The sequence below is a fragment of the Panthera leo genome, chromosome A2 (genome assembly GCF_018350215.1).
Source record: "Panthera leo isolate Ple1 chromosome A2, P.leo_Ple1_pat1.1, whole genome shotgun sequence".
In the NCBI taxonomy this organism is placed as follows: domain Eukaryota; kingdom Metazoa; phylum Chordata; class Mammalia; order Carnivora; family Felidae; genus Panthera; species Panthera leo.
In genome coordinates, this window is record NC_056680.1 from 133,679,910 (window position 1) to 133,694,553 (window position 14,644).

The following is a 14,644-nucleotide window of genomic DNA, read 5'->3' on the forward strand; positions in this document are numbered from 1 at the left end:
GTGGAAGTACAGATATCTCCTAGTGCTCCTTTTTTTTTCCCCCTTTGGATAAATACCCAGAAGTGGGATTGCTGGATCATATGGTAGTTCTATTTTTAATTTCTTGAGAATATCCATACTGTTTACTGGCTGTACTAGTTTACATTCCCACCAACACTGTACAAGGGTTCCCTTAATGTCCTTACCAACATTTGTTATCTCTTATCTTTTGGGTAATAGCCATTCTAACAGGGTATGAGGTGATACCTCATAGTAGTTTTGATTTGCATTTCCCTGATTAGTGATGTTAAGCACCTTTTCATGTTCCTCTTGGCCATTTGTATCTTTCCTTTAGAAAAATGTCTATTTAGTTTCTTTGCCCATTTTTTTTTTCTTTTTTTGCTACTACTGAGTTGTTTGAGTTCCTTGCATATTTTGGATAGTAAGTGCAATGTGAGTCAACCTGTGCATTTATCAGATGTGTGTCAGCCTATCATTCTTGTAGTTCCCAGAATCCATTAGTGTCTCTCACAACCTTGCCTTAACACATATTACTTCATCTGCCTCAAATTCCCTTTAACATTGATTTTGTCAGGTTCACATTTTCTCCCAGTTCTTTACAATTCTACTCAGGCATTTCCTTCCCCAGGAAATCTTCTCTAGCTTTCCCCTAACCCTCCATTCTGGATAAGCTGCCTTTCCTGAGTACTCCAGTAGCACCCTTTGCTTATTTCTACCATATCTCTTACCACACTCTGTGGTAATATGTTCACTGGTTTCCTCATTAGCCCCTGAAGATATGAACTGTGGCTTTTATCTCCACATCCTTAGTACCTAACAAAATTGCTTGAACAAAATATCTGTTTATCAAATGAGCAAATAGTTATGGCACAGCCTCATATTTCAAGTAATGTAATGAAATGCTGATTAGTAAAAATTATTTTTAGATAAAACAGTTTTTCATTTCCTCCCCCAAATCTCTAAAAACTAATTTATAGAATTGAGGAGTTTCCAAAAGTTAAAATAGCATGGAAGAAATTCTGGGAAGTGTTGGTCCCTTCCTTACACACACACACACACACACACACACACACACACACACACACCTTCCTTCATACACCAGTGTGGAATGAAGATGGATCAAAAAACAAGGAAAACAATGAAAGGAGAAGAAAAGATGATAGGGAGAGTAAATAGAAATTCCAGAGCTTTGTACTTAATCCAAATTGGGAAAACATAATTAGAGCAATTAAAAGGAGAAAGGTAGATTAACTTCTCTGCTCCATAATGTTTTTTTGAGCCTTTCAACAGTGTCCCTTTTAAGTGGGTGATATTGTCTGAATGAGAGACTTTAGGCAAAACCTTCTAGTAGACATTGCTTGAGCAGTGGTACTAGTAGAGGTGACCTCCCATGAAGTTTGCTTTTTGAATTCATAGATTTTTCACTAACCACCAGTCTATGATTTCAAGTTGAAAATAATTTGTGGGTTAAGAAAAAGAAGTTAAGAGTGAAGGTCTTTTTCAATACCACCTTTACTGTGGCCATAATGGCGTCACTGCATATGTACCAAATACATGCTTGGTGCATAGCATGAGCTTGGCCTTGATGTAGATGCAGAAAGATTAGAAGAGAGTTTGGTAGGGGCTTGTAGACTTTGGTCAATGAGAAGGGTTACCCACAGATTGAGATTTCTGATACACAGTTCTGGTTGGGAACAAGGGAAGAAGATGAGTAAAGAGGCCCACTGCACAATGGTAAGATGGAAAAGAAGGATAAGAGGTGATGACAGTCATGGCAGGTTAGGATATAGACATGGGTTTAAACAAAATACTGGGGCACAATTGAGGAACTGTGGTTTCATCCATCTTTCACCTCAACTGGCCATCCTCTAAGACATTCATCAGCCTGTTTTCTATTGAGCATGACACTGTTAGGCACATCAACAGACCACAGCTCTTATACTCTACAGAAAGAACTGCTTCTGTCTTACTGCTTAGTGCAGGGTAACTAGTGTTCTGTGTTTTGAGTATCTCTTACAATTCAATGAGTAAGCACATTAAAATTTGTTTTCTATTAACTAAATAGAGAAAAGGAGAAAAATTCTATACACTAAGCATTAAAATTTGCTTCACTTGGAACAGCTTTCTTTATGAATCACTCTGTCACTCCTGGCTGTGACTGAAGTGAGGTATGAAGGCTGCTAAGCCAAACCACATGGACTTGGTCTGTTTTAGATCTGATTCACCTTGGGAAATGATGATAAAGAAGGAAACATTTTAACACGTAGAATTCCAGAACCCCTATCATATTAGAATTCAGAGTCTTTTGAATCCTGGGGATACCTCGGAAGGTGGATATGTTTTTATTTCATTTATATGTAAATGCATTTTTATACATGTGTATACACATGTACATAAAATACATTCTGCTCCAAATATTTCTTCCCTCTTCACTAATCTACCTTCTGTCAAGACCTGTGTCAGCTTTGGCCTCTGCCATGAGCAAAGCTGTTTAAGCCCATACTTGATCTTATCTTTTTCCTAATCTTCTAGCATTACCACCTGTACCAGTGTTTTCAGAATGTATCTATCAGTGATGTTCTTTGTGCTTTGCATTATTAGTTATTTTGTGTGTCTGCTCTGGCACGACTCATTTCACTTAAACCTCAAAGCAATTCTGTTAGATAGATGTGCATTTTTCCATTTTACCAGTGAAGAAGTGAGGCTTGGTGATCTAAGTATTCTCTCTAAGTTTGCGCAGTGGGTAAGGGCAAGGCCACTCCTGAGCCCATGCTCTTCTCCACTAGGCTAGGGTGGTTACCACTGGATATGACTAAGGCATTTGGAGAACCTTACTCTAAAAAGTTATGAAAGTGGAATTGAACAAAGACATTCTGGAATCAAGGAAATTAGATTCTGGGACGCCAAGTGTGAGATTTCCTTTAACTCTATAGAAACATTTTTAAGAATTGATAGATGGATGTAAACAATAAAATAAAAGGAAAAGTCAAAGATGACTGAGACGTCCTGAAGGGAGAGGGTGGCTATTGATGCCATATAGAAATAGGAAGCCAGAAGAGGGAATTAGTTTGGAAAGAAAAGCAGTGAGTTCAAATGTCATTAATGGCACATTCAAACTTGGCCTAAAGGCAGTTGCAGAGACAGGGCTAGTCCTCAGAAGAGAGAATGCCGCTGGGTGTGTGAAGTTAGATCATCCACGAGGCAGCGTCCATCACCTCGTGAATCACTACTGTCGAGCCAGCAGCGTGTTGGCCAGATGCATGGTTGTATTGCATTCAGGGCCATCTGAACACACAGGGCCAGAGATGATGCCCTTTCTCCCTTCCTGGAGACAAATCAGCTCTTCTTTAACTGCCCCCCCCCCCCCAGCTTTGCTCCCCTGCTTGAGGTCTCTGGTTGTAATGAACTCCGTGGCTGTTGAAGCAGTGCAGTAGGATTACTTCATCAAGGGGAGTTTGTGGCAGCACAAGTATTAAGGAAGCATCTTTCTTTTAAAACTGTGGCTGAGCACAACATGAAGCTGAGTTGTCTTTGTAGCACAAAATGGTCACATTCTTAGCGTTCAACCACACCATCCTAACAGTCTGGCCTTGCATTAAGGACCCCAAAGAAAAGGTCCTGCTCTGGCAGAGAACTGACTTTTCTGCATTTTACAGACAATCAGGCTTCATGTTGACATCTTAGATATTTGAGTACAGACTCATAGAAGTTAAATATGTCTGAAAGCAACATAAGCAGACACTGAAGTTCAAAGCTCTGTGCCTCTGCCTGCAGTCCACAGCACCTCCCTCCCAGTCCCACAGAAGAGAGAACAGAAGGAGAGAACATGAATAAACAGAAGAGAGAACATGAATGAAATTTAGAGAAATAAGTTATGTGCAATTCCTGAAATTAAAGCAGTTGAGTATTTAACCAGCTTTAAATACTCAAAGCTGAGTAAGAGGGACTATCTATTTTGAAATACATATCCCCCAGAAAACCACTATTATATGTCAATAGAATCTGTAGAAAAGGTGATTATTAGGGTGCCTGGGTGGCTCAGTCGGTTGAGCGTCCGACTTCACCTCAGGTCAGGATCTCGCAGTTTGTGAGTTCAAGCCCTGCATTGGGCTCTGTGCTGACAACTCAGAGCCTGGAGCCTGTTTCGGATTCTGTGTCTCCCTCTCTCTGCCCCTTCCCCACTCATGCTCTGTCTTTCTCTGTCTCTCAAAAATGAATAAACCTTTAAAAAAATTTTTTTAAAAGATGATTATGAATAAAATTTATATTAAAATGCTTCTGTTAGTTTCGTCATGTACAAGAAGGAGAGAGGGCTGGTATGAGTGAACTGGCAAAGATTTTATAAAATAGTATGTTTTTTTAAATCTAGCTGCAAGACTGATTTAAATTATCTATAGATGAGCTAAATCTGTCCTATAGATGAATTAAAGGAATCTCTATTTTAAGTATATCACATCCTTAATTATACAGAATTAAATGTAATTGCATATTCACTGCATGCATCATAATGTTAGTTAGGGAAAACAGTTTGAATCAAATACACTGAGGTATATAGCACTTCAGTGTTCATTTTATAAAAAAAATAGTATACGTCTGAGTCAGGTAAAAAAAAAAAATTTGGCCAAGTATTCATGAAAAGGTAAAGAATAAATTATTGTTTCAAGACTTACAAATTGTAGAGTGGTTCCTAATATTTAACCCTATGACAGTATATAAGCCCTTGAGTTAAGGAAGCAGGTTTGTAATAAGTTTTTTTTTTTTTTTTAAAGCAGAACAGGATGTTTACCATTGGTTCTCAGAGTGGATTTCATATTATTATTTTAGAAAAGGATGAACCTTGAGCAATTAAATGCTTTTCAAACTTCTTAAAAAATGGGCATATGTATCCAGAATCTTTTCATGTGTTGGAGTAGCCTAAGATGATTGGGGGACAGTGACTGTTTACTCATGACATCCTAAATATCCTGAGCAGTCATTTGTTCCAGCAGCAGGCCAATGGCAGCTTGGTAATTCCAAGCCTAGAGGAAGCTTTGGAAAGCCATCCACAGACCCACAGCATGGTAGAGCCAGAAGAGAACTTTGGATTAATTCCCTCAACCCCTTCCTTTACAGACAAACCTAGGTGGGGGGTGAAGACACTGCTGCTGTGTGACCTAAGTTTAATCCTTGCCCTGCAGCTGCTGGTCTTTTGACCATGCAGTGCCTCAGTTTCCTCCTAGGATTGTTATGAATTAATATTTGGAAAGTGCTTAGAACAGTGTCTGACGCATTATAAACACTCTGGACAAATGTTTTTTATATCAGCAAAGTAAAGCTCAGACTCAGAGAGATCAAGCTATTTGCCTAAGGTCATGCAACTCATCAAATCCCAGCTGGGTAGAACCAGTCCTGTGCTGTAGGCACGCACATTCTTTTTCAGTGTCCTTAGACCATCCCTAGAATGTGAGTTTGTCTCAGAAATACTGTAGGAGCCTATAAGTAAGGAGTATGATGCAGTTGGATTTGGATTTGAAATCAACAGCTAGGGTTCAAGCTCTGATATTTACTGACAACTCTCTAAACCTTAGTTTCTTCATCTGTAGAAATGTAATGATCATAACAAATCCAATTTACAGACCTACTGAGAGGATCAGATGAGATAGTGTACTTGGAAAACCATAACCTACTATGCAGATGATATTTAACATTACTGTGAGCTTCTGTGAGATGACAAAAGCCATGAGAATGTTTCAAATCTGCTTAGGATGTCAGGAAATTGGGGTAGGGAGAGTTTGTAGTAGGCTGTCTCCACTTTTTCACTTCACATTTATTCATTGGTAATTCCAATGAATTAAATTACCAATTAAATGAATTCATTGGTAATTCATTTAAAATTTATTTTTGTTATATTCATATATGCAAAAGACTCATGTTCTCTTTATGTGTGTGTGTGTGTGCGCGCGCGCGCGTGTGTGCAGTAAAACAAATACTGAGTTCTCTACCACCAGGCTTAAAAAAGAGAATATCACCAAAGCCTCTAAGTCCCCTGTATGTCCCACCCCAGTCATATCCCTCTCCTTCCCAGAAAAGTAGGTAAACAGTGATTGCGAATTGTCTTTTCCTTGCCATTAGTTGCACTACATATGTGTATATGCCTAAACAATGTATTAAGTGAATTTTTTTTCCTGTTTCTTTTTCCCTCTTGACTCAGATATCTCAAGCTTTATGGCATCTACTTATACCCATATACTGTCCATCTTATTCTTTGTCACTATCTCCCTCCCAGTCCACTAAAACATAACTTCTGTCCTTCAACAGACTTCGCAAGGAGAGACTTTAGAAAAGAGCCAGGCTTTAGGTTCACATGGCCAAGGAGAACGTATCACTGACTAGCAGAAGCTGAGACATCAGCTGCTAAAGCAAATGCAAGAATCCAAGAATGGGAAGGGTCTTGTGTCAGGATAGCCACTCTTAGATTCATTTGGTGTCCTAGATGTCACTTGACGTTTCACTTTAATGGAAAAAAGACTTAAGAACAAACTAAGGCAGGTGTGGATACCATAGTAGGGAGTGCGGGCTTTTCCTGCAATCCTTTGGGAAGCAACTAAGGTTTTGAAGAAGAGAGTGACCGCTCATAACTGCTTCAAGGCAGATGAGATGGAAGACAGGAAGGCCAATGAGGAAACACTAGCCTAGGGCAGGGGTGCAGGAGTGGCTGGAGGGCTGTAGCCAGAGGTCAGAGGAATTGAGCAACTAGTTGGATGTGAGAAATGCTCAAGAGAGAGGCGTTGGTGTTGACTGAAATTTTAGAATTACCTGGGTGGAAACATGTTAATGTTCATAAACCAAAATAGGCAATAGAGAGGAAGATTTGAGAGCCAAGCTGATTAGAACAGCCCAAAATGCTAGTGGTCATCTTTATGCCACTATCCAGAAAAAAAATAATTAATTCCAGCCTTTCTCTCAGAAAAGCAATCAGGGGTGAGTGAATCCACATTTCGTACTTTGAAGGGTTGTAGGTTTTTTACATGCTAATTGATAACTTTTGTTGAATGATTCCAACTTTTTGAGAGGTACAATTTCCCTGACTTTGAGTTTCTCATATTTAAAATGAGGAGCTGGGGTAAGATGGTCTCTAAGGCCCTTTCCGTTTTTGTAATTGTGCAATTCTTGGAACTTTGCCCAGAATAGTAAACAGTAGCAGAAGAAATTCATGAGGTTGAGAATCACAGAGAACTGAATTCTAATGACTGTTTCAGTTCTGATGCCAGTTCCAGCGTGAATCGGCCACTGTGGCCGCACCCTTGGCTGCTCTGAGTCTCCTACTCCTGAAAACTGAAAACCTTACAGGGCTGCGCATCGGCCTGCACGTAAAAATGCCCAACTCAGTGCCTGGCACAGTGTAGGTAGGTGCAGGGTAAAGACAGATATCCCCCATCCCTTCCTTTCTTCCTCCTTCCTTCCTTTGTTACCAAAAAGAGAGTTAGTCTGACTCTCCAACTAGTGCTGGGCTGAAACCTTTGTAGACTCTTCCTTGGTGCCCCAAAGCAGCTTTTACTAGAGAACTGCCTTCCACAAGCTATGCTCAGTTTTACCCCAAAGCACAGGGCCTCTTGGCTTTGAGGGAAACACGAGTGGCAAGGAGACCCCTGGCAGTAGATCTGTAGGTCTCCCATCTCCACCCAATCACTCCAAATGCTGTACCCAGGAACTGTATGTAAAGTTGTGAGAAGAAGCCTCCCCGTCTTCCCTGAACAAATGAGCAGCAAATACATTTCCTTTAAGGCACATAGTGACTCAGACTGAGATTTATGAGTAGAGAGCATTTTCCTACATTTGCAATGCTGAGAGCTTAAACCAGGGTTCCCTGAGAGTTAAAATTCTGTTCAAACTCAAAGACAACATGGGGCTCTGTAAGCTAGTTCCTGCCACCCTGACCCCAATCATTGAGTTTGTCAGGATTCTCAGAAGGAAGAGACAAGGAGTAGTCCCCTCTCCTGCACTGAATGCTGGAATGTTACTTTCTCCTAGAAGCTTGTGGCCCCAGTCCTTTCCTGCAGATCTCTGCTATGGAGAAAAATGAAAAAGAAAAAGGTTAGGAATCTGTGATTTATAAAATCTGAATGTCATTTGGATCTGACATGATATTTGTTTTTTTAGCTCCAAATTACATAATTTTTCAAGATCAAGGAGTTCTGTAGATCCTATTCCAGCACTGTGCAATGTTTTTATACTTAGGAATTTATTTGGGGGAGGGAGATAGAGACATAATACAGTTAGTCCTTGAGGAGGTACCATTTAGAGACCTTACTATTTCCTAAAGGAGAAACCTAAAAGTGTAAATATACGTGAATATACATAAATGTGAATTGAGTCAGGTGCAGAGTTCTACATTTATGCCTTACATGTGAGGAAACAGACATACAATTCAGAGTTCTGGTTGTGTTACTTTCCCTCCATTTAAAAAAGATTGAGGGGGCGCCTGGGTGGCTCAGTCGGTTAAGCGTCCGACTTCGGCTCAGGTCATGATCTCGTGGTCCGTGAGTTCAAGCCCCGCGTCGGGCTCTGTGCTGACAGCTCAGAGCCTGGAACCTGTTTCAGATTCTGTGTCTCCCTCTCTCTCTGCCCCTCCCCTGTTCATGCTCTGTCTCTCTCTGTCTCAAAAATAAATAAACGTTAAAAAAAAAATTAAAAAAAAAAAAAAAAGATTGAGGACTTCTTGCAGGTTTGCAGACACTCCGAGGCCCATCTCACTTCCGTTCTCCCACTGGCCCAGTTCAGCAAGCAGACAACAAAGCAAGCTGGGTAGGCAGATGGGCTTATCTCTGGGTACCTTGCAGATGCATTAATTTTTAAGGAAGCTATTATTAAATGCCTACTGTGTGCTGGGCACAATACAGGGCGGGATGATAAAAGATGAATAAGACCGTTTGGGGCATCTTGTTGATAGAAGCCTGCTACTAGTTTATAATCTAAGACTCTACTCCACATGCAGCAAATTGTTTTCATATTCCAATGAATCCATCATATCTCCACTAGGTCAAATTTGAGGCCTTAGGTTCCCAGGATGCCGTCTAGACATAGAAAAAAAGTAAGAACAAGCAAGAAAAGGAACAAAACAACCACAGATACTGACCCTGAAGAGCAGTCACTTCTGAAATGGAATACTTGAAATGCTCTTTGATTTAAAACTAGTCTTTGCTTCTTTAAGCAGTATCCCTTGGTTCTGACTATATCTGCAAAATGGATGATTGATCACCAATGGAAACTTAATTACCAATTAATCGGTTACTATTGAATTGCTGGTATGTCTCAGTTATCTGCTATTCCTCAGAGCAATCTATAGTACTTTAGTGAAGAAAAGCTTCTAATTAAATAGTGAAATAGTACTCATTAATATATCAAAATAAATGTCTAGAACCAGTACATTTCATTAATTATAAGAGTCAGCAGGTTTTGCATCTCTGAGACTCTTTGTTTGCTAATTTATTGCCACTTAAAATGAAGAAATATTTGTTGCTATATAAAACAGTATTGTAGATTATTTTTAACCATAAAAGTTAATAAGGATAACTGAATTTTTTATTTCACTTTGTTCTTAAACACTAAGTTGGTTTGAAATCTACTCTGACAGCTTTCTAATTATTATAAATATTTCTAATTATTATAAATATAATAGGACAATAATAGAGAATTCCTGATCTTCAAATAATTTTCCTTAACTTGAAACTACATACAAAAATCTGTAAAAATGAACTTTTTCTCTTTTTCTAACAAGTTAGACTTCATTTTCCTTGTTTATCCTCCTGCCTCCTGTTATCCGCCCTCCATTTACTAATTCCCAAATGTCTTATCAGTACAGTCAGGAGCCAGACACTCTATTCATTCCTCTTTTTTTTTTTAATTTTTTTTAACGTTTATTCATTTTTGAGAGACAGAGACAGAGCATGAGTGGGGGAGGGGTAGAAAGAGAGACAGGGAGGGAGACAGAATCTGAAGCAGGTTCCAGGGACTGAGCTGCTAGCACAGAGCCTGTTGCGGGGCTCGAACTCACAGACCATGAGGTCATGAGCTGAGCCGAAGTCGGATACTTAACCGACTAAGCCACCCAGGCACCCAGCCTTGGTTTTTTTAGCTTTTTTTTTTTCTAATGTTTATCTCTATTCATTTTTTATAAACTCTTTCCTGTACCTATTACTGAAAGAAAAAAAAAAAAAGCTTTAGTAATATTAGTTTACATCTCCACACTCATTCCCTCTCTACTTATAATTGATTCATTTACTCATTCATTCACTTAATATTTATTAAAGATCTCTGTGTGATATTTCATCTACTACTAGCAATACCTTGGTGAACAAGCAGAGTCTCTGATGGCAGGGACTTCAGTCATAATCCACAAGCAAATAGTTACAGCTGTGAGTGCTATGACAAATAGGTAAAATGTATTATGACAGTCTGTAATAGAAGCATTTGACCTAGATATTAAGGTCAGGATAGGCCTCCTAAGGAAATGATGACGCACTAAGATCTGAAGGAGGCATAGCAGTTAATAAAATGAATGAAGGTGGAAGGATCACTCCAAGAAGAGGGGACAATATGTGCAAAGGCCCTGTAATGAGAGGACATATGGCATATTTGGAGAACTGACCAAAGGCCAGCTCCCTGGAGTACAGAGTGCAAAGGAGAACACAATGAGAATGATTCTGGAAAGTTCAGTAGGATCCAGATGATGAAGGGCTCATCAGACCATGTTAAAATTTTTGTCTTTTATCCTAAGAACAGTAGGGGGACATTCAGTGTTTTAAAAAGAGTGATGTGATGAGATTTGTGTTTTATGGGGGGAAAAAAATCTGGCTGCAGTGTAGAGAATGGACCTGGAAAGAGATTGGGTGAGATCAGATGTGGCAGGTCCAGTTTGGAAGCCATTGTAGTAGTTCAGGAAAGGGAGGGGATAGCTTGAATAAGGGTTGAAGTATGGAGGCAGAGAAAACTGGATGGATCCAGGAGATATTTAGAAACTGCAACTGATGAAAATAAGTGATCGACTGTACATGGGGAGGAATCAGGGATGGCACCTAGATTTATGACTTGTGCATCTGGAGGAATGATAGAACCATCCATTAGGGTGTGTGGTATCATCAGATCAGGCATGAGGGAAAATGATGGTTTCTACTTTGATTGTGTTGAACCTGAGGTCTTGGAGACATCTGAGTGTGTATTTCATAGGCAATTTGATATATGCATGGTCAGCTCAGAGGAGAGGATAGGGTGGAGGTACAAATGTGTGTCAACTAAATGACAATAGACATCATGGGAGAGACAGAGGTTGCCTACAGAGAGTGTGAAGAGTGAGGAGAGGAGCAGCCTTAGGATGGATCCTTGAGAAACCCTGACGTAGATGGCCCTACACCAGAGACCAAATGTTGCAGTGTAAGAAGTAGAAGGAAAATCAGGATACTGAAGTGTCAAGGTGAAGGAAGGGATCCACAGTGCTTAACTGACATATATAATTGAACAATATTTTTAAAATTTTGCACTTGAGCCTAAAAGATAAATACCTGATTGAGTGGTAATTGCCTTTTAGTAATTTAACTATTGCAGCATTTGATGCATGGTTTCTACATTTTTTTGAGCCTTTTACCATAATAATGACAAATACTTCAGTGGGATTTTCTGGGTGCTGGGTTCTATGGTAAAAGATGTCTGTAAATTAGCTCATTTAACTTTTATAACAGCTATGCAAGGTTGGTACATTTCTATAAGTCTCTTGATTTTCCTGGGAGACTGAAATGAATAACCTGAATTTCACAAACACATAGAGGCTATAGGGTCTGTGTAAGGCAAATAAGCATGACAGACTAGGATTTGATGCAGAACTTGAGTCTGGGGTCTGTGTTCCACTGCCTCCTGGTGAATTATCTATCAGCCACCACCCCCCTACCACCTCACTGCACACAAAGGCACACATTTTAAATTTTATTTTAAAATTGTATTTTAAAATATATAATGTATTATGTATGACTCTAACATTTATTATTATTCCAGTTGAAATCCATCTCATTGGACTTGCCTGCTAGAAGCACTGCCTTTTTATTTTTTTAATATTTATTTATTTTTGAGAGAGACAGAGTCTGAGCTGGGGAGGGACAGAGAGAGATGGAGACACAGGATCCAAAGTAGGCTCCAGACTCTGAGCATTCAGCACAGAGCCTGACGCGGGGCTTGAACCCACAAACCGTGAGAACATGACCTGAGCTGAAGTCGGACACTTAACCAACTGAGCCACCCAGGCTAGAAGCAATACCTTTATGCCCAGGACTGGGACATCTATAGTTTTGTTTTTCTTTTATTAGCACCACTAAGTTCCATTTTTATGTATGTACATATTCAACCATGGTGCAAACTGTGATAGTAAGGTTTACCCCAGTTAAAGTCTGTATACACATAGCAGCACCTACCAGTACTGGAGCCATGTAGGTCACTAGAATAATTTCTGCCTGTCTGGGGCTCTTTGTTTATTTGCATGGTTATCCTTGCTATTCTACTCTGAGCTCTGAAAAGACACACTGAAAAGTTTCTTACCAGCTTGTTCGCATCTGACTGACATTAATTCTATGACCATATTTTATTCCAGACACTTTTGAGAAATTCATCAGGCTGTGAAGTGCGCAGTGATGAATATCGAACGGAGTTTACCACAGCTTTGCAGCGAGTTGACTTATTCATGGGCCAATTCAACCAAGTCCTCTTAACATCTATATCCACCTTCATTAAAGGAGACCTCACCATTGCTAATCTTGGGACGTCAGAGGGTCGCTTTATGCAGGTAAATGTTTTCTGAGAGTGGCTGTGGCTGTTTTACTTGGTATTGTTCAATTAGTTTGGTTTTGTTTTTACAGAAGGTATTTACAGATATTGTAAAGTGAAAATCACAGTAAAAGCTAGAGACACAGACTGAAAGCCAGACAATGAAGCCTGGTCCACTCTTTATGAAGTATATAGCCTATTTTTTTGTTAAGTTCTTGAAGCTTTCAGTTTAAATGTGGTTGCTTTAATTTTCTTGCCCAGAATGGTTTAGAATTTTGTTTGCTGTTGTTTTTTTTTTCCATTCATGATTTCTGTCACATGATTGGAAAATAAAATGAAACAATTAAAGCACTTCCAGGCGATGTTTTCCTATTTCAAGGGAAGCTACGGATCAAAGGAGAGCTATTGTGTGAACCGTGTGTCTCCATGAGAAGAAACATTCACATCATTGAGAAATATTGGCAGGAGTTAGGAAGGGACGTTATCATCAGGATCCCATTGTAACTCCAGCTCTCCTGATTCTGCAAAAGGATGGGGTCAGACACAAAGAAGTTCATATACTGGGGGGAGAAAAATCTGGACTTTATTAATAAATGATTTTAATGGATAGCAACAGTATTTCTATAAGTGAAAATTCACATTTCAGACTTGCAATTATTGTGTTTCCAGAAAACAAGAATCATAGCACTTTGCAGAAATTAAAATGCTCTTATGTTGAATCTGTTTTCTTTAATAGTAATTGAGTAGTGTTTTCAACATGAGTTCTTAGTAGGATCTTGATTAATGCAGAATGACCAGGGTATCTATGGAAATGTTGACTTTTTACAAAGAGTAGAAATTTCTTCTAAAGAGAGATTCTTATTTCATAATAATCTGATGTAATTAACATCCTAATCAGACAGTGACTTCTGGTAAGCCAATTGAGGACAATGATGTTTTCCTATGACTTGCCCATCTGTACATATTCTATCTGTATTCTTTTACAAAATATATCTTTTAAAATTACCATTGTTGTTAATAGTGGTATGGATATCGGTCATTGCCATATTTTAAATCATGTTTTTCTTACACTAGTTGGATATATTGGAATTTTTTCAAAGTCATAAAATGTAAATAAAACCTTCCTAGCTCAAAACTAATCATATATATCCTCTTATCTAAATGTTTCCACACTTGGTCTCCCCTCCTCCCACTGCTTCTAATTACTATACTTTTTCTCCCCTCCCCTTTCTCCCAGCCCAGTGTTCTTATTTACCCACCTCAGATCAGTTAGTTCTGTCTTAACTCCTCAAAATCTGAAGAGTATAATCTCAGTCCCCTTCTGCATGCACTCTGAAGTATTTGAGTTATGGTCATATCTATTATCCTTGTAAAATATGTAATTCTGTGTTTAAATGTGTTTTTAATTGACACTGATATTATTCTGCAGAATTCCAAAAAAAAAATTGAAGGAGGATGAAAGAATCTTGCATCTGTTGAATTCCTAAGATGTTCACTATGTTGACTTGTTATCTTTATTTTTTCTTTCTTTTTGTTCTAAATTGTTTATTACCTCATTCATCCAGTTTCATATTAATAAGCTTTCTATAGTCACTTTAGGTCTGATACTTTTTTTACATCAAAAGGTTCCTGGCCTATTTCCAGATTCTAAAGTTCTAATAAAATCCCATTTTTAGATAGATCACTTTAATAACTGAGTAAATTCTGCTGTGTGACAGATTTTACCACCTAAGTGATATGTCATACATCAGTCTCATTGTGACAGAAATGCTGTGACACGTGTTTTATTCTTATCTCCCAGTATTTTCATAAAAGAAGCAATATTATGCCCATTATCTGTGCATCCAAAACATTAAAG

General features: G+C 38.9%; 1 protein-coding gene across 1 annotated transcript in view; it reads left to right on the forward strand.

Annotated features, from left to right (window-relative positions):
• The window catches only part of MET (MET proto-oncogene, receptor tyrosine kinase), a 112,105-nt gene that overhangs the window by 41,056 nt on the left and 56,405 nt on the right, over positions 1–14,644 (forward strand). Inside the window, exon 3 of the mRNA XM_042922737.1 lies at positions 12,614–12,805. Within this exon, the coding sequence (XP_042778671.1) occupies positions 12,614–12,805 (192 nt within the window). The remainder of the gene's footprint in view (positions 1–12,613; positions 12,806–14,644) is intronic.